Here is a 21,663-nt window from a genome sequence, read left to right on the forward strand (position 1 = left end):
CTGTTGATTTTGTGAGAAATGACGAAATTTGTCCTGACGGCTGCATCTCTGGGGGTGTGAAATTTGGCAAAAAGTCCTTGTTGGGTTTGCAGTTTTACCATCAACGCATCAGCCTCCCTTGCACGCTCTTCATCAGACAGATTCCGCTATTTTTTTTTGTGCTTTGTCGTGTAGTGGCGGTTCAAATGATATTCTTTAAACACAGCAACCTGTGTACCACAAATTAAGCACACGGCGTTACCTTTAATTTCTGTAAAGAAATACTTGGCAGTCCATGTCTTGTTGGAAACACGGCATTCGTCATCAACTTTTCTTTTTTTAGCGTGAGCTGACATCTCGGGAGTAACCGGGCATCACGTGTCGCTGTGCACCTTGTTGCGTTTGAACCAGTTGTTCCTCCCAGGGAATTCAAGTTGCTGGTCACTCCCAAGCTCTTTTGATGACACATAAGCTGAGTAAGAAGGACCACCAGAGACAGAATAGGTATTTTGTCATTTATTTCCAAAGCCTTTGGAAACAAACGTGAGACCAAATCCAGTACAGAAGCGCTCACTCGCGCAGCTAAAAAATGGTCTAATCTAACATCACGGAAAACACTCTTCTATAACGTCTCCCTTGCCCCCACCCTCGTTGTCCCTTCCTCCACAGCTGGGCACAGGAACAGACAAGATAAAGGATTTATTGCTACTCCCAGTGGACTTGAGGATAACCAGAAAAGGAATGAAATGGAAAAACACTTTCCTCTCCTAACCCCCCCCCCCATCTCTCTCACCTTAACACAAGTCCATTGTGTCTCTTATCTAAAGTCGGCCTGAGACGAGAAGCAGAGAGGATCCCTCCTCACATTCCTAAGATTCAAAGTTGGCACACAGTACTTGCAGACAACCAAAAGAGAACAAATAAAGAACACTAGCTGTTTTGTAATATGACTATGAAAATAAAGAAGTAACACACAAATATGGATATATGTAATTATCTGCCTCCGTCAACCTTCACTCACAGGTTACACACAGACATACGTCCATAAATAACACTTTTCAAAATAAAAGCAGCACAGTTGTATTGCACGCACGACATAGATGTTTTATTTTGTAATTTGTGATTGCCGCCGTTCACATTCACTCCCAATCACGCACGCGCATACGTCCACACGGAAGTAATACAAATAACGCTTTTCAAAACAAAAGCAGCACCGTTGTATTGCACACTCCACATAGATACTTTTTTAAATGTATTTTGTAATTTATGATTGGCCCATACTTGCCAACTCTCCCGGATTTTCCGGGAGACTCCCGAAATTCAGCGCCTCTCCCAAAAACCTCCCGGGACAAATTTTCTCCCGAAAATCTCCCGAAATTCATGCGGACCTGAGTGACGTGTCGACAGCCTGTTTTCACGTCCGTAAAGCAGTTCGTCTGCCGTAAACAGCAATGTTGTGACACTCTTAAACAGGGCAATACTGCCATCTACTGTACATGCATATGTGACAATAACATCTCGGGCTTTTAGAGAGTGCAGTGCACAACTGCGCACACAACAAGGAGACGAAGCAGAATGCATCATCAGAGAGGGTGTTCAGCATGGTTAGAAAAATAGTGACAGAGAATAGAACAAGGATGGACAATTCAACCCTTAACTCAACAATGAGTAGATGAGTGTTGTGTGTTTATATGTGCAAATAAATGAACACTGAAATTCAAGTATTTTTCTTATTTTTATATATATATATATAAAATACTTGACTTGGTGAATTCTAGCTATATATATATATATATATATATATATTAATATAGATATATATATATATACACTGTGGTACCTGATTCTCACCAAGACACAGGATTCGGTTTGTAGCAAGCCGAAAAGGGCATTTATTGTACAAGTCTTTTTAGGAAGGGCGGGGTGTGGAAGTAGCAAACTTAAAGTGTCCGTTAATAAACATAAATATCTCCCATCTGGGGCTCTCAGTCCTTCACACAGCACACTTCTCTAAAGGTCAAAGGTTATTGCCTATAAAACAAGAGAAACACCATATAAGTAAAACATTTCACCAGTAATGTCTTTAGTGAGGAAATAGTGGATGTCTCACTTACCGCCTGATGCACCTGCCTTGACACAGAGGAGAGCCAGACCTGAATGAGGCAGAGTTAAGTATGGTTTGTAGCTGGGCCCCACCTGGCCGCACAGCTGGTGTCACTTCAGGCTGATTGAGCAGGTACAGGGGAATGTACCGCCCCTCGATGATGCGGCCAAGGCTGGGGCGTTGTCTTCCGTGTTCCACTCTGCCTCCATTCCCTGGCTCCTCCCCTGTGAGGTGCCTACCTGTCAGGCGGTGCTTGAGTGAGACTCCACATATCCCCCCCTAAGCTCGCCGGTCGGTCCGGGAGCTTCTTTGTCCTCTTCATAGAGGCGGGACATGGCGTCTGCATGTGGGATCGCCTTCCCAGGCCGATATTCCACGGTGAAGTGGTAATTTTGGAGTTCCAGGAACCAGCGTGTGACGCGATCGTTTCGGTCCTTATTTGTGGACATCCACTTCAAGGGGGCGTGGTCTGTCACCAAGGTGAAGGTCCTACCCCATAGGTAGTAGCGGAGGTGGTGTATGGCCGACTTGACTGCCAAGCACTCCTTTTCTACTGTGGCATAATTTCGCTCATGGCTCTGGAGCTTTCTACTAATAAATGTCACTGGGTGCTCTTCTCCGTCCACGAGCTGGGCGAGCACGGCTCCAATGCCCGTGCCTGAGGCGTCAGTGTGGCGGATGAACGGCTGGCTGAAGTCGGGGGCTTTCAACACCGGTTCTTCACACAGGGCTTTCTTCAACATCTGGAAGGCAGTCTCGGCCTCAGCCGTCCAGGTGACATGCTGGGGCAGTTTGTTCCTTGTCAATTCATACAGTGGCGTTGCAATCGTGGAGAAATTTTTAATAAACTTTTGATAATATGATACCAGGCCAATAAAGGATTTTACTTGCTTTTTCGTCAAGGGGCGGGGCCATTCCTTGATGCGCTCCACTTTGCGGGCCTGGGGTTTCACGCAGCCTCTTCCTATAGTATAACCGAGATAATCCGTCTCAGTCAGACCCACTCGGCACTTTTTAGCGTTGACAGTCAGTCCTGCACGTCTAAGGGCTCCTAGGACCGCGTCGAGATGCTGGAGATGGAGAGACCAGCTGGTGCTATGAATCACAATGTCGTCCAAGTAGGCGGCTGCATATTCTTGGTGGGGCCGTAGAATTCTGTCCATCATCCTCTGGAATGTGGCCGGGGCCCCGTGGATCCCGAAAGGCAAGACGGTATATTGGAACAGCCCCTCTGGTGTGGAGAAGGCCGTTTTAGGTTTCGCCCTTTCCGTCAATGGCACCTGCCAGTAGCCCTTGGTCAGGTCCAGGGTGCTGACGAAGCGAGCAGGGCCAAGCCGCTCTATCAGCTCGTCTACTCTGGGCATGGGATAAGCGTCACACAGTGATATCTCATTCAATTTACGAAAGTCATTACAGAATCTTAGGGACCCGTCGGGTTTAGGAACAATGACAATTGGGCTTGACCATGGACTATGGGATTCCTCTATTACTCCAAGGTCCAACATTTTCTTTACCTCCTCTTTTATAGCCGCCCGCCTGGTTTCGGGAATTCGGTAGGGCCTTTGTCGTATCACCTTTCCTGGTTTGGTCTCAATGTCATGGTTGATCATCTTGGTCCTTCCTGGCAGTTCAGAGAGGCGGTCCTGGTTCCGTCCCAGAAGTTCCTTCACATCCTGCTTTTGTGACGGGGAGAGGTCCTCTCCTATAGGTACCGGGGTAGTGGTCTGGGGAGAGGGTGCAGTTAAAAAAGCAGCAGATGGCAGCGGCTTGGCCGCGTGCCATTTTTTCAAAATATTCACATGGTAAACTTGGTGACCTTTCCGCCGGCCTGGCTGGTTTACCTTGTAGTTGACGGGCCCCATTCTCTCAATTATCTCTTATGGCCCCTGCCATCTGGCCAAAAACTTGCATTCGCTGGACGGTACTAATACCAGCACTTTTTCCCCCACCTGGAACTCTCGGAGTGTGGTACCTCGGTTGTACGTTCTTGCCTGTTCTCTTTGGGCTTTTTCCATATGTTCTCTTACCAGGGGCCAGATTTTGCGAGCACGGGCTTGCAGTTGGGCGATATGGTCAATCACACTGCGGTGTGGCGAGGGTTGGTTCTCCCAGGTTTCTTTTGCAATGTCCAGCACGCCTCGAGGACGTCGGCCATAAACTAGCTCAAATGAAGAGAAGCCAGTGGACGCCTGGGCTCTGATGGCAAAGAGGACATATGGAATAAGATGATCCCAGTCTTTCCCGTCTTCGTCGGCTACTTTTTTTAGCATCTTTTTCAACGTATAGTTGAAACGTTCCACCAGGCCATCTGTCTGAGGATGATAAACAGAGGTTCGTATGCGTTTTACTTTTAACCATTTGTAGAGCATGGTTAGCACTTGTGACATGAAACATGTGCCCTGGTCCGTTAAAATCTCATCTGCAATTCCCACTCGGCTAAACATCATAAATAGTTCATGTGCTATAGCTTTGGCTGAGGCTGTGCGTAATGGTACAGCCTCAGGATATCGGGTGGCATAGTCCAGTATTACCAGTATGTAGCGATGTCCTCTGGCTGACTTTGGGAGTGGTCCAACGATGTCCATTGCCAGACGTGAGAACGGGGTGCTGATGATGGGGAGCGGGACCAAGGGGTTTCGATAGGTGGGTCTCGGTGCATTCTTTTGGCATTCGGGACAGCCCTTGCAAAAGTCTTCTATGGCTCGTTTCACACCGGGCCAATAGAAGCGGGTTATTATGCGGTCATACGTCTTTTGTACACCTAGGTGCGCTCCCAGCTGATGAGTGTGGGCAAGATAGAGCACTTGGGAGATATGAGACTTAGGCACCAGCAGTTGCTCAATTATGTCCCCGCTCTTAGTTAGCACCCCTCTATACAACAGGCCATTTTTAATCAGAAAATACGGTGAATTAAGTGCACTCACCCCTTCACATTTCTGTCCGTCAATTTCCACGACTTGCTGTCGGGCCCAGCTGAGGTTCTGATCATTCCACTGGGCAGTGGCAAACTCGCCCGTTTTTGGGTTGACGCTCTCTTCTGGTACGGGGAACTCCACAAAGGGGTCCCCTTCCTCTTCTGCCTTCTCCTCCTTCCTACTCTCCCGTCGCTCCTCTTCAGCCGAACTGTCACTCTGTGGGGCCCCTGACGAGGGCCTAAACGCGGGGCAGGCTGCAAGCGGTCTCATACTTTTGAGTCCATTGTTGCAGCGGCGACGCTGCCGTGGAACGGCACCTGGGATGAATCCCGGGGTCCAGTAACGGCCAAAGAGTACGCAGTCGGACCCGATGAGTAGTGGGACAGGCAGGTTTGGTACCACTCCAGCTGGTACCAGTGCATCACCTCGGGGTGTCTGAATGTGTATGTGGCTCACCGGATACTGGCGGACATCTCCATGTACACACGTCACTGGGACGGTGTCTTTGCTGAGGGGTCCGGCAAAGTCAGCGTGTACCAAGGTCACAGCGCTCCCACTGTCCAGCAATGCATGTGCATTGGTCCCTCCGATCTTTACTGGGAGGCTGGCATGTTGTCGTCGTCCACTCCCCGTGTGGAGGCATGGTTTGCCTGCATCTGAGCTGGGGGCTGTGGCCATGGAGACATCACGGTCGCGTTCCGGGCACGCCCAAGACATGTGGTCCGGGTGTCCACACACATAACATTTCCGATGTGGGGGCCGACTGGGTCTCTCGGGGGCAGCGCCCTGATGTCGGGGTGGGGACGGAGCTGGCGGTGGCGCTCTTCGGCGGTCGCGCCCTAGCTTCTCTTCCCCGGTGGCTCTGGCCGTTTCCATACGGGTGGCTCTCAGCATTTCCATGCTCACTTGGTGGTTCTCTAATAATGCCACCAACTGCTCCACAGTTAAAGGGCTTACTTGTGCGGCATACTTCCGGGCATCAGGCGGCAAGGCTCGGATACAGCGGTCTATCACCAGTCTATCTACAGAGGGGGGATTCCCTTCGCTTGTTAGCCAGCGGTGTGTTAGGCGGAGCAGTGCGGCTACCTGCTGTCGCGGGGGTTGTGTGGGCTGGAAGGTCCAGTTGTGATATCGCTGGGCCCTGGCAGGCAGACTGCACCCTTGGCTGTCGAGAATGGCTTTCTTTAGTTTCTTAAAGTCTTGAGCATCCGCCAAGGCCAGGTCGCTACACACCCGCTGGGCTTCTCCAGTGAGGAAAGGTGCCAGAATGGATCCCCATTCAGCTACCGGCCACTTCTCCCGGGCCGCAGTGCGCTCGAAAAGCTCCAAGTAGGCTTCCACATCATCCTTACTCGATAACTTAGTTAGGACTACAGCGGGTGGCCGTGTACTAGCAACATCTTTAGCAATTTTTTTTACTAATTCTTGTACCGCACCTTGAAGTTCAGCTTGGCTTTTTAACAAAGCACTCAGTGCTTCCGTGTGTGACATCATCAGAGGTTGACGTGAATCAGAGTACCCGCATTCTCCACCATATGTGGTACCTGATTCTCACCAAGACACAGGATTTGGTTTGTAGCAAGCCGAAAAGGGCATTTATTGTACAAGTCTTTTTAGGAAGGGCGGGGTGTGGAAGTAGCGAACTTAAAGTGTCCATTAATAAACATAAATATCTCCCATCTGGGGCTCTCAGTCCTTCACACAGCACACTTCTCTAAAGGTCAAAGGTTATTGCCTGTAAAACAAGAGAAACACAATATAAGTAAAACATTTCACCAGTAATGTCTTTAGTGGGGAAATAGTGGATGTCTCACTTACCGCCTGATGCACCTGCCTTGACACAGAGGAGAGCCAGACCTGAATGAGGCAGAGTTAAGTATGGTTTGTAGCTGGGCCCCACCTGGCCGCACAGCTGGTGTCACTTCAGGCTGATTGAGCAGGTACAGGGGAATGTACCGCCCCTCGATGATGCGGCCAAGGCTGGGGCGTTGTCTTCCGTGTTCCACTCTGCCTCCATTCCCTGGCTCCTCCCCTGTGAGGTGCCTACCTGTCAGGCGGTGCTTGAGTGAGACTCCACACACACACACACACACACACACACACACACCCCACCCCCACCATCTCCCGAAATCGGAGGTCTCAAGGTTGGCAAGTATGGATTGGCCTCACGCGGGCCGGACAGGGACGCACAAAGGGCCGGATGTGGCCCGCGGGCCGCAGAATGCCCAGGTCTGCTGTAGAACAATAAGTATTCCCCTGTAGAACACAACCCAACTGCTCACAGGTTGACTTCCAAATGTTGTTTGACATTTTTGTGCAACAAAAAGTGGTTCCCTTAAAATGATAATAATGTGTTTCCAGATCCTGGCACTCCGTCTCCTGCAAGCGGTGTTGCCCTCCTGGGACAAGCTGGAGCGTTGTCAGGACATGCGCTTCCTGGTGGAGAAGTTGTTTGGCTTCTTGGGAAGTCTGCTGAGCACCTGCTCCTCAGACCTGCCTCTGCTCAGAGGTGCCTTTTTTCAAAACGCTCTTCTTCCCAGTCCTCTCACTCGCTTTGGTTGTAATGTCCATTTCACCCCCCCCTGCAGAGGGCTCCCTGCGAAGGAGGAAGTCCCGCCCCCAGGCCTCTCTGACGGCCACTCACAGCAGCACGCTGGCAGAGGAGATGGTGTCTGTCCTCCGCACGCTGCACTCTCTGAGCCAGTGGAACGCGCTCATCAACGACTACATCAACGCTCAGCTCAGCTCCATCGGAGACGTCATGGCCAGCTGCCAGTCGGAAGCCGTAAGAACTTTCCCTGCAGTCCCAAGGGTCTCCATTAGGGATGTCCCGATCCAGGTTTTTGCATTTCCGATCCGATACCGACCGATACTGGCCTATCCGAGCATGTATTAAAGTTTAAAGTTATTTAGCCTACTTAGTTGTCAGAATCATGTTGAAAAGGGTTTTAGTACTCTTGATAACAACTAGCCAGCTGAATTAGGGGAGTTTGAATAATACACAATGGTTGGTAGCAAGAAACTGACCTGTTTATTCAAGGATAAACACAAAATAGACAAAATTATACATGACAAACAGAAATGGAATCATTGAACTAGGGCTGGGCGATATTTTTTTAATATTGCGATATTTTAAGGCCATATTGCGATACACGATATATATCTCGATATTTTGCCTTAGCCTTGAATGAACACTTGATGCATATAATCACAGCAGTATGATGATTCTATGTGTTTTGATTGATTGATTGAGACTTTTATTAGTAGGTTGCACAGTGACGTACATATTCCGTACAATTGACCACTAAATGGTAACACCCCAATAAGTTTTTCCACTTGTTTAAGTCGGGGTCCACTTAAATTGATTCATGATACAGATATATACTATCAGATATATACTATCATCATAATACAGTCATCACACAAGATAATCACATTGAATTATTTACATTTTTTATAATCCAGGGTGTGGAGGGGGGCGCCGGATGTAAGTGTCAAAAAGACAGCCAAAAGAGTTTGATATGAGAATAAATCTAAAGTTAAAATATAAGGTAGAAATGCACCCATTTGCAGGAAATGTAGTCTTGATTTTCAAAATTTTCTTTCAAGGCTTGCATGTCTACATTAAAACATTCTTCTTCATACTGTATTAATATATGCTACTTTTAAACTTTCATGTAGAGAAGGAAATCACAACTAAAAAAATCACAAATTTTTTCATACGGTGTTGATGTGGATATTTTAGCCTCGGCATTTTGATGGTGTGGGCGTGTGGCACCGAATGGAGATAAGCGTCTCGGCAGACGTTACAATATTTGAACAATGATGATGAAAACTGTTTTCTCTGTCGTGTCCGTGTGTCGAAAATTGTTATGAGCTTATTTTTTTATTTGATTTTGTGCGTGGCATATAATTGCTATGCGCAGAGGGAACGTTGGTCACACGGCTGCGCTAGCATCACAGCTAACGTTAGCCATGCTGCTACCTCTCTGCTCGGGGAGAACGTATACGTATGTAACGTATGACGTGACAGTATGTGACGTATGACGTGACAGTATGTGACGTGTGTAAGAAGGTGCGCTTGCTGTCTGTGAGAGGGAGACACAGAAAAGAGTGAGAAGAGCCTGTCGTGTAATGCCAGCAGCTAAAAGCAACTGCGTGAGAATCCACAGACCTGTGGATGTGTTGAAGGTGTGCTGGAAAATGCGGAACGGAAATTAGGGAGCAGCAGAAAAGTGGAATGTATTATTTAAATCGGTGCGTTGGAAAACACGGACCGGAGTTTGTTTTAAACTGGATCTGGATCGACATTTTCCCATGCCTTGCCGATACGCATTTTTTGGCAAATATCGGCGGCCGATCCGATCCAAATATCGGATCGGGACATCCCTAGTCTCCATTGAAAAACGTTTCATTTATTTGTATGTGTTGTGCACTTTTTGGAAGAGGAAAATCCATTTATTATGGCAAACACACAACATCTGCAAAAAGTTTTGATGTGGTAATTAAAGTCTTAAATAGATCAATAATTCATAACATTGATTTTAATATATTATAATTAGGGATGTCCGATAAAGGCTTTTTGCCGATATTCCGATATTGTCCAACTCTTTAATTACCGATACCGATATCAACCGACACCGATATCAACCGATATATACAGTCGTGGAATTAACACATTATTATGCCTAATTTGGACAACCAGGTATGGTGAAGATAAGGTACTTTTTACAAAAATTAATAAAATAAGATAAATAAATTAAAAACATTTTCTTGAATAAAAAAGAAAGTAAAATAACATAAAAACAGTTACATAGAAACTAGTAATTAATGAAAATTAGTAAAATTAACTGTTAAAGGTTAGTACTATTAGTGGACCAGCTTATGTGTGCTTACGGACTGTATCCCTTGCAGACTGTATTGATATATATTGATATATAATGTAGGAACCAGAATATTAATAACAGAAAGAAACAACCCTTTTGTGTGAATGAGTGTAAATGGGGGAGGGAGGTTTTTTGGGTTGGTGCACTAATTGTAAGTGTATCTTGTGTTTGTTATGTTGATTTAATTAAAATAACAAAAAACAAAAAAAAGATACCGATAATAAAAAAAAACGATGCCGATAATTTCCGATATTACATTTTAACGCATTTATCGGCCGATAATATCGGCCTACCGATATTATTGGACATACCTAATTATAATTTTTTTTCAGCAATGACAGTTTTAAAGAAAAAAATCCTGCTAAAATCCTACTAAACATTTAATTTATTTTCATGTGTTGTGCTCTTTTTGGAAGAGAAAATCCATTTATTATAGCAAACACACAACATCTGTAAAAAGTTTTGATGTGGTAATTGAAGTCTTAAATAGATCAATAATTCATAACATTGATTTAATTTATTATTATTTTTTCAGCAATGACAGTTTTAAAGAAAAAAATCCTACTAAAATTCTTACGGATCCAAAAGGGTCCCACTCATAAAAGTGTTAAAAGTAAGTCATACATTATTTATTTCTTACTTTCAATGTTTAAATCTCTAACTTCAGATCGAAGTTTTTATTATTTTTTTACGTTTTTTAAATGTTTTATTAATTGTATGCCATTTTTGTTGAAGAAAACCCTTTTTTTTTTCTTGTCAAAAACACAAAATATGCAAGAATATTTGATGTGAAGTAATTGGAGCCTTAAATATGTCAATAATTCATAACATTGATTTTGAGTCATTATTTTTTTAGCAATGACAGTTTTTAAATAAAATAATCTCACTAAAATTCTCAGTTTCAAAAGATCCCATTCATAAAAGTGTTAAAAATAAGTCATACATTATTTTATTTTATTTTTTTTACTTTCAACACTTAAATATCCAGATTAACTTCAGATTGATCCATCGATTTTAAGTTTTTATTTTTTTATGGGGTTTGCTTTCTATTAATTGTATGCCCTTTTTGTTAAAGAAAACCCTGTTTGTTTTTTTGTCAATCACAGAAAATATGCAATAATATTTGATGTGAAGTAATTGAAGCCTCAAATATGTCAATAATTCATAACATTGATTTTAGTTTATTATAATTTTTTCAGCAATGACAGTTTTAAAGAAAAAAATCTTACTAAAATTCTTACGGATCCAAAAGGGTTCCACTCATAAAAAGTGTTAAAAATAAGTCAAACATTATTTATTTTTTACTTTCAATGTTTAAATCTCTACATTAACTTCAGATCTAAGTTTTTATCATTTGTTTAGTTTTTTTTTTTTCATTAATTGTATGCCATTTTTGTTGAAGAAAACCCTTTTTTCTTTTCTTGGCAAAAACACAAAATATGCAAGAATATTTGATGTGAAGTAATTGGAGCCTTAAATATGTCAATAATTCATAACATTGATTTTGAGTCATTATCTTTTGAGCAATGACAGTTTTTAAATACAAAAATCCCACTAAAATTCTCAGTTTCAAAAGACCCCATTCATAAAAGTGTTAAAAATAAGTCATACATTATTTTATTTTTATTTTTTTACTTTCAACACTTAAATATCTAGATTAACTTCAGATTGATCCGTCGATTATAAGTTTTTATTTTTTTATGGGGTTTGCTTTCTATTAATTGTATGCCCTTTTTGTTAAAGAAAACCCTTTTGTTTTTTTGTCAAACACAGAAAATATGCAATAATATTTGATGTGAAGTAATTGAAGCCTCAAATGTGTCAATAATTCATACCATTGATTTTAATTTATTATAATTTTTTCAGCAATGACAGTTTTAAAGAAAAAAATCCTACTAAAATTCTTACGGATCCAAAAGGGTCCCACTCATAAAAGTGTTAAAAGTAAGTCATACATTATTTATTTCTTACTTTCAATGTTTAAATCTCTAACTTCAGATCGAAGTTTTTATTATTTTTTTACGTTTTTTAAATTTTTTATTGATTGCATGCCATTTTTGTTGACAAAAGCCCTTTTTTTTTCTTGGCAAAAACACAAAATATGCAAGAATATTTGATGTGAAGTAATTGGAGCCTTAAATATGTCAATAATTCATAACATTGATTTTGAGTCATTATTTTTTGAGCAATGACAGTTTTTAAATAAAATAATCCCACTAAAATTCTCAGTTTCAAAAGATCCCATTCATAAAAGTGTTAAAAATAAGTCATACATTATTTTATTTTTATTTTTTTTTTTACTTTCAACACTTAAATATCTAGATTAACTACAGATTGACCCGTCGATTTTAAGTTTTTATTTTTTTATGGGGTTTGCTTTCTATTAATTGTATGCCCTTTTTGTTAAAGAAAACCCTGTTTGTTTTTTTGTCAAACACAGAAAATATGCAATAATATTTGATGTGAAGTAATTGAAACCTCAAATATGTCAATAATTCATAACATTGATTTTAGTTTATTATCATTTTTTCAGCAATGACAGTTTTAAAGAAAAAAATCCTACTAAAATTCTTACAGATCCAAAACGGTTCCACTCATAAAAGTGTTAAAAATAAGTCATACATTTATATTTTACTTTAAATGTTTAAATCTCTATATTAACTTCAGATCTAAGTTTTTATTATTTATTGATGTTTTTTTTTAAATTAATTGTATGCCATTTTTGTTGAAGAAAACCCTTTTTTTTTTTCTTGGCAAAAACACAAAATATGCAAGAATATTTGATGTGAAGTAATTGGAGCTTTAAATATGTCAATAATTCATAACATTGATTTTGAGTAAAGATGTCCGATAAAATCGGACTGCCGATATTATCGGCCGATAAATGCTTTGAAATGTAATATCGGAAATTATCGGTATCGGTTTCAAAAAGTAAAATGTATGACTTTTTAAAACGGCGCTGTGTACACGGACGTAGGGAGAAGTACAGAGCGCCAATAAACCTTAAAGGCACTACCTTTGCGTGCCGGCCCAATCACATAATATCTACGGCTTTTCACACACACAAGTGAATGCCATGCATACTTGGTCAACAGCAATACAGGTCACACTGAGGGTGGCCGTATAAACAACATTAATACTGTTACAAATATACGCCACACTGTGAACCCACACCAAACAAGAATGACAAACACATTTCGGGAGAACATCCGCACCGTAACACAACAGAACAAATACCCAGAAACCCTTGCAGCACTAACTCTTCTGGGACGCTACAATATACACCCCCCGCTACCACCGAACCCCCCCCGCCCCACCTCATCATCCTCATGCTCTCTCAGGGAGAGCATGTCCCAAATTCCAATCTGCTGTTTTGAGGCATGTAAAAAAAAATAATGCACTTTGTGACTTCAATAATAAATATGGCAGTGCCATGTTGGCATTTTTTTTCCATAACTTGAGTTGATTTATTTTGGAAAACCTTGTTACATTGTTTAGCATCACAACAAAATTAGGCATAATAATGTGTTAATTCCACGACTGTATATATAAGTATGGGTTGATATCGGAATCGGTAATTAAGAGTTGGACAATATCGGATATCTGCAAAAAAGCCATTATCGGACAGCTCTAATTTTCATTCAGTATTATTTTTGGATTGACAGTTTAAAGTTAAAAAAAAAAACAGCCTGCATGGCAGACTTGTGTTATTCGAGTCGACATTACAATTTTTTCTCGAAGGTAATGATAGTTGCTCTGTAGCGCCCAATAAACCCTCTAAAAAACATGCAAAGCTCGCCAATAATACTCCATTTAAATGTTGCGACCAGAATATTTTTTTTTTTTCCAACTTTTTTTTATTGGCATTTTCAAATAAACAGAAAAAAGTGCAAGTCGAAACAGTACAATTTTAAAGTCAGTAAATGATTCACACCCTTTCCCTTAAAACCCAAACCACCCACCCTCCCTCCCACCCCACTCAGGTCCCACTAACGAGGGACAAATGGCACAATTATGTAACAAGTAAGACGACAAAGACAGACACATTCTCACACACACACACACACACACACACACACACACACACATACGAGGCCAGAGACAGACAGATATATATAAAAATATATATAATAATAATAATAAAATAAAAATTTAATAATAATAACAATAATATATAATAAAATAAAAATAGAATAAAATAATACTAATAAATAAAAGGGAGATTATTCCTCATCTGCGTCTGGGCATAGGTCAAGAGAGTTGACATACAGCAAAAAAGGGCTCCATGAGCTTTCAAATGCTTGAACCGAGCCTTTTAGCCAAAACCTAAGTTTTTCCAGTTTTAGATTGTAGAGAGCCTCTCTAATCCAACGGCCATGTGATGGGGGGCGAGCCAGCTTCCAATTAAACAAGATCAATCGCCTGGCCAGCAAGGTCGTAAAAGCAACAGCGCGTTTTAGTGGTACCGGGCACATGTTATCGGGGCATACGCCAAAAATTGCTGATAATGGGTTGGGAGGAAAGTTTTGACCGTATGCTTTTCCAATTGTGTCAAAAATGTCCTCCCAAAAGGAACATAGTTTAGAGCAGGACCAGAACATATGGACGTGATCAGCCGGAGATTGTTTGCATCTATTGCAGGTATTGCTAACAGTGGGGCAGATTTTGGATAGTTTTGAATTAGTGTAGTGAATTTTATGGATTACTTTGCATTGGATGAGACTATGACGGGCACATATTGAGGAGGAGTGAACCAGTTTCAGGGCCGAGTTCCAGTGTTGATCGGATATGTTGGTATTAAGATCGCTCTCCCACCAGGCTCTTATCACTGATAGAGAGTTTGGAGCAACTGAACTTAAGGAGGTATATACGGAGATACATTTTTTATGATTAGGGCTCAAAGATAACAATGTATCTATAAGAGTTTCCGGAGGACGGTTTGGAAAGTGTGGGAACTGCTTCTTTACGAAGTCCCTCGCCTGAAAGAAACGAAAAAGGTGGGAGTTCGGCAAATCGTATTTGGAAGAGAGTTCAGTGAAGGATGAGAACACTCCGTCTGCATAGAGGTCTTTCACAGTGGTGATACCATGATCGTGCCAAGTCATAAATGCGGGGTCAGTACGGGAAGGTTTAAATAATTGGTTTTTAAGTAGCGGGGTCAATATAGATGGGCCCTGAGAACCCAAGTGTTTTCGTAGCTGGTTCCATATTTTAATGGAGATCGATACAATGGTGTTTGCGCCTTCAAGTTTAAATGGGAAAGGGAGTGATGAGCATAAGCAAGAATGTAATGAGGAGTGTGGGATTGCCGTTTTAAGGGATACCCAGGCCGGGAGGGTCTGAGAGCCTCCCTCCATCCAGTATAGGAGTTTCTGTACATTAGCCGCCCAATAGTATTGTCTGAAATTGGGGAGAGCAAGCCCTCCTTCAGATTTGGGAGATTGTAGGACAGACTTGCGGATTCGAGCCAATCTGGCCCCTTGCGACCTGAATATTAACCATGTGTTAGCCATTTTGTTATTACAAGCGCTCTCTAACTTATAATAATAATTCACCCCTATACAATATCCTACCCTAATACCCTACTGTGCAATATGACCCTTCGAGTGCAATACGTCCGACATTGATTGTTATTTATTACTCCGGTACTCTTGTCCTGTTCTGTATATTGTACAGTATTTTGTATTTCTATAGTGTTTTGTATATTGTACAGGATTGCTTATTCTTTTTATTGGATAGTAGTCTGTTTATTTCAATTTTTTTCTTTATTACCTCTTGTGTAATTTATTTTTATCCCATATTTGTTCCCAACTACCGCACCTTAAGTTGGAGTCCTTAATCTCGTTATATGCAAATATAATGACAATAAAGTCTATTTTATTCTATTCTAACGCAGACCAACCTAAAAAGTGCTGTATTGACTGTGAAGGGCTGTGTTTCCCACCTCCTCATCCAGAGCTTCCTGGAGGAGTACTTCCCCGATGCGGAGGGACCCCGGGTGGGCAGCCTGATGGCGGTGTTGGCGGTGATCGGGGGCATCGACGGGCGCCTGCGCCTCGGCGGCCAGGTGGTCCACGAGGAGTACGGCGAGGGAACGGTGACCCGCATCACTCCCAAAGGGCGCATCACGGCACAGTTCCACGAGATGCGGAACAGCCGGGTGTGCCTGCTGGGCCACCTCAAACCTGTACGCACCTTCCCACGGGCACCTCACCTCGTCCACCACGACGCACGTCTTTGACGTTTTTGGCTTCCATGTCTCCCAGCTCCCCGCCGTCACCTTCAGCGTGCACAACCTGCCCTTCTCCGAGCCCATGTTGGCGGTCTGGGCCCAGCTGGTCAGCCTGGCGGGAAGCAGACTGGAGAAGCAGCGCTTGAAGAAGTGTCTCAGTCGAGGTCTGACAGGTACGCCAGCTCCTCAAGTCACCGGCAAAAATGACATTTTGTGACAATAAAAAATATCGATGCAATCATTGTAGTATTGACTACAAACCCCGTTTCCATATGAGTTGGGAAATTGTGTTAGATGTAAATATAAACGGAATACAATGATTTGCAAATCCTTTTCAACCCATATTCAATTGAATATGCTACAAAGACAACATATTTGATGTTCAAACTCATAAACTTTATTTTTTTTTTGCAAATAATAATTAACTTAGAATTTCATGGCTGCAACACGTGCCAAAGTAGTTGGGAAAGGGCATGTTCACCACTGTGTTACATGGCCTTTCCTTTTAACAACACTCAGTAAAGGTTTGGGAACTGAGGAGACACATTTTTGAAGCTTCTCAGGTGGAATTCTTTCCCATTCTTGCTTGATGTACAGCTTAAGTTGTTCAACAGTCCGGGGGTCTCCGTTGTGCTATTTTAGGCTTCATAATGCGCCACACATTTTCAATGGGAGACAGGTCTGGACTACAGGCAGGCCAGTCTAGTACCCGCACTCTTTTACTATGAAGCCACGTTGATGTAACACGTGGCTTGGCATTGTCTTGCTGAAATAAGCAGGGGCGTCCATGGTAACGTTGCTTGGATGGCAACATATGTTGCTCCAAAACCTGTATGTACCTTTCAGCATTAATGGCGCCTTCACAGATGTGTAAGTTACCCATGTCTTGGGCACTAATACACCCCCATACCATCACACATGCTGGCTTTTACACTTTGCGCCTACAACAATCCGGGTGGTTCTTTTCCTCTTTGGTCCGGAGGACACGAAGTCCACAGTTTCCAAAAACAATTTGAAATGTGGACTCGTCAGACCACAGAATACTTTTCCACTTTGAATCAGTCCATCTTAGATGAGCTCAGACCCAGCGAAGCCTACGGCGTTTCTGGGTGTTGTTGATAAACGGTTTTCGCCTTGCATAGGAGAGTTTTAACTTGCACTTACAGATGTAGCGACCAACTGTAGTTACTGACAGTGGGTTTCTGAAGTGTTCCTGAGCCTATGTGGTGATATCCTTTACACACTGATGTCGCTTGTTGATGCAGTACAGCCTGAGGGATGGAAGGTCACGGGCTTAGCTGCTTACGTGCAGTGATTTCTCCAGATTCTCTGAACTCTTTGATGATATTACGGACCGTAGATGGTGAAATCCCTAAATTCCTTGCAATAGCTGGTTGAGAAAGGTTTTTCTTAAACTGTTCAACAATTTGCTCACGCTCCATATGAGTTGGGAAATTGTGTTAGATGTAAATATAAACGGAATACAATGATTTGCTAATCCTTTTCAACCCATATTCAATTGAATATGCTACAAAGACAACATATTTGATGTTCAAACTCAAACATTTTTTTTTTTTTGCAAATAATCATTAACTTAGAATTTCATGGCTGCAACACGTGACAAAGAAGTTGGGAAAGGTGTCAATAAATACTGATAAAGTTGAGGAATGCTCATCAAACACTTATTTGGAACATCCCACAGGTGAACAGGCAAATTGGGAACAGGTGGGTGCCATGATTGGGTATAAAAGTAGATTCCATGAAATGCTCAGTCATTCACAAACAAGGATGCGGCGAGGGTCACCACTTTGTCAACAAATGCGTGAGCAAATTGTTGAACAGTTTAAGAAAAACCTTTCTCAACCAGCTATTGCAAGGAATTTAGGGATTTCACCATCTACGGTCCGTAATATCATCAAAGGGTTCAGAGAATCTGGAGAAATCACTGCACGTAAGCAGCTAAGCCCGTGACCTTCGATCCCTCAGGCTGTACTGCATCAACAAGCGACATCAGTGTGTAAAGGATATCACCACATGGGCTCAGGAACACTTCAGAAACCCACTGTCAGTAACTACAGTTGGTCGCTACATCTGTAAGTGCAAGTTAAAACTCTCCTATGCAAGGCGAAAACCGTTTATCAACAACACCCAGAAACGCCGTCGGCTTCGCTGGGCCTGAGCTCATCTAAGATGGACTGATACAAAGTGGAAAAGTGTTCTGTGGTCTGACGAGTCCACATTTCAAATTGTTTTTGGAAACTGTGGACGTGGTGTCCTCCGGACCAAAGAGGAAAAGAACCATTCGGATTGTTCTAGGCGCAAAGTGTAAAAGCCAGCATGTGTGATGGTATGGGGGTGTATTAGTGCCCAAGACATGGGTAACTTACACATCTGTGAAGGCGCCATTAATGCTGAAAGGTACATACAGGACTGTTGAACAACTTAAGCTATACATCAAGCAAGAATGGGAAAGAATTCCACCTGAGAAGCTTCAAAAATGTGTCTCCTCAGTTCCCAAACATTTACTGAGTGTTGTTAAAAGGAAAGGCCATGTAACACAGTGGTGAACATGCCCTTTCCCAACTACTTTGGCACGCGTTGCAGCCATGAAATTCTAAGTTAATTATTATTTGCAAAAAAATAAATAAAGTTTATGAGTTTGAACATCAAATATCTTGTCTTTGTAGCATATTCAATTGAATATGGCTTGAAAAGGATTTGCAAATCATTGTATTCTGTTTATATTTACATCTAAATTTCCCAACTCATATGGAAACGGGGTTTGTGTATATATATATATATATATATATATACAGTCGCCATCAAAAGTTTACTTATACACTTGTAAAGAACATAATGTCACGGCTGTCTTGAGTTTCCAATGATTTCAACAACTCTTAATGTTTTGTGATAGAGTGATTGGAGCACATACTTGTTGGTCACAAAAAACATTCATGAAGTTTGCTTCTTTTATGAATGTATTATGGGTCTACTGAAAATGTGAGCAAATGTGCTGGGTCAAAAGTATACATACAGCAATGTTAATATTTGCTTACATGTCCCTTGGCAAGTTTCACTGCAATAAGGCGTTTTTGGTAGCCATCCACAAGCTTCTGCTTGGATTTTTGACCACTCCTCTTGACAAAATTGTTGCAGTTCAGCTAAATTTGGTAGTTTTCTGACATGGACTTGTTTCTTCAGCATTGTCCACATGTTTTTTTGGGAAGATTTGATCACATTTTCAGTAGACCCATAATAAATTCATTAAAAAAAAAAACTTCATGAATGTTTTTTGTGACCAACAAGTATGTGCTCCAATCACTCTATCACAAAAAAAGAAGAGTTGTAGAAATTATTTTTCAAATATGCTGCACTTTGGACGCCCTTGATTTAGATGGACGATTGCGACAAAAGACTACCTCACACGCGGCTCACCTTTGACCTCTTTCAGATGCAGCGGTTGTATGGGTCACATGGTTTTTGTCTTAAAGCGGCACACACACGTCAAAGACACACAGAACATGATCTAATAAAAGGATGAATATGTACAATGCATTTTTACTTATTAAGTCGGGAGAAACACGTCTCATTGCAACTTGTCTATTGTGTGTGCAGCTGACCAGGTGGATATCCACCTGCTGCGATGGCAGCAGCTGAGGCTCTACATCCTAAAGGCAGCACGAGCACTGCTGTCTCACCAGGACAAACTCCGGCAGATTCTGTGCCAACCGGCTGTGTCGGACACGGGAGGGAGCCCCAGTGGTAAGATGTGTGGCCTGACATTGTTGACCTATGAAAATAATCATCATATTTATTCATATATAATACAATATTGTATTAAATTACATGTTTTAATGTTACATTATATCATATCATATTAAATGTATTGCATTCTGTGATTATTAATTGGTTAAAATATAAAATAAAAAGTAAATATTAATATATTGTACAATATTGTATTAAATAACATTATATAATGTTACATTATATCATATTGTATTAAATGTATTCTGTGATTTTTAATTGGTAAAAATATAATATAAAAAGTCAATATTATTATATAATACAATATAGTATTAAATGACATGATATGTTACATTATATCATATTAAATGTATTGTATTCCGGGATTTTTTTTAATTGGTATAAATATAAAATAAAAAGTAAATATTAATATATTGTACAATATTGTATTAAATTACAAAATGTATTGTATTCTAGGATTTTTAATTGGTTAAAATATAACTAAAATAAAAAGTAAATATTAAAATATACAATATTGTATTAAATTACATGATATAATGTTACAATATATCATTTTAAATGTATTGTATTATGTGATTTGTTTTGGTTGGTAAAAATATAAATATAAAAAGTAAATATTAATATATTGTACAATATTCTAATAAATTACAAAATGTATTGTATTCTATGATTTTTAATTGGTTAAAATTTAAATATAAAATAAAAAGTAAATAATATATTTACTTTAATAATATATTGTACAATATTGTATTAAATTACATGATATAATTTGCATTATATCATATTATATTAAATGTATTGTATTCTGTGATTTTTAATTGGTAAAAATATAAGATAAAAAGTAAATATTAATATGTAATACAATATAGTATTAAATGGCATGATATAATGTTACATTATCCATCCATCCATCCATTTTCTACCGCTTATTCCCTTTGGGGTCGCGGGGGGCGCTGGAGCCTATCTCAGCTACAATCGGGCGGAAGGCGGGGTACACCCTGGACAAGTCGCCACCTCATCATATTAAATGTATTGTATTCCGGGATTTTTTTAAATTGGTATAAATATAAAATAAAAAGTAAATATTAATATATTGTACAATGTTGTATTAAATTACAAAATGTATTGTATTGTAGGATTTTTAATTGGTTAAAATATAACTATAAAATAAAAAGTGAATATTAAAATATACAATATTGTATTAAATTGCATGATATAATGTTACATTATATCATATTAAATGTATTGTATTATGTGATTTTTTTGATTGGTAAAAATATAAATATAAAGTAAAAAGTAAATATTAATATATTGTATCATATTGTAATAAATTACAAAATGTTTTGTATTCTAGGATTTTTAATTGGTTAGAATATAAATATAAAATAAAAAGTAAATATTAAAATATGCAATATTGTATTAAATTACATATTATATCATATTATATTAAATGTATTGTCTGTGATTTTTAATTGGTAAAAATATAAATTATAAAGTAAATAATATATTTAACATAATAATATATTGTACAATTTTGTATTAAATGACATGATATAATGTTACATTATATCTTATTATAATAAATGTATTGTATTCTGTTATTTTTAATCAAGAACATTTAATTACCAAATTTCCTCCAATAAATTATACTCGCCTTCCAAAACTAATTTGTTAAACAAACTAAACTTTTATTGTATCCCCCCATATAAATAATAATGAATTAAATAATGGGAACATATATTATTTGATCTATTATCGATTAAATTATAGTATAATAAAATG

At 40.3% G+C, this 21,663-nt stretch overlaps 1 protein-coding gene across 9 annotated transcripts in view; it reads left to right on the top strand.

Moving 5' to 3' along the window:
• The window catches only part of herc2 (HECT and RLD domain containing E3 ubiquitin protein ligase 2), a 362,023-nt gene that overhangs the window by 154,324 nt on the left and 186,036 nt on the right, over positions 1 to 21,663 (top strand). For all 9 annotated transcript variants that reach the window (XM_072915066.1, XM_072915069.1, XM_072915071.1 and 6 more), the window contains exons 40-44: positions 7,360 to 7,507; positions 7,587 to 7,783; positions 15,841 to 16,071; positions 16,151 to 16,289; positions 19,732 to 19,878. In XM_072915066.1, coding sequence (XP_072771167.1) covers positions 7,360 to 7,507; positions 7,587 to 7,783; positions 15,841 to 16,071; positions 16,151 to 16,289; positions 19,732 to 19,878 — 862 coding nt within the window. The remainder of the gene's footprint in view (positions 1 to 7,359; positions 7,508 to 7,586; positions 7,784 to 15,840; positions 16,072 to 16,150; positions 16,290 to 19,731; positions 19,879 to 21,663) is intronic.

The sequence above is a fragment of the Nerophis lumbriciformis genome, linkage group LG18 (assembly GCF_033978685.3).
Source record: "Nerophis lumbriciformis linkage group LG18, RoL_Nlum_v2.1, whole genome shotgun sequence".
Lineage (NCBI taxonomy): Eukaryota > Metazoa > Chordata > Actinopteri > Syngnathiformes > Syngnathidae > Nerophis > Nerophis lumbriciformis.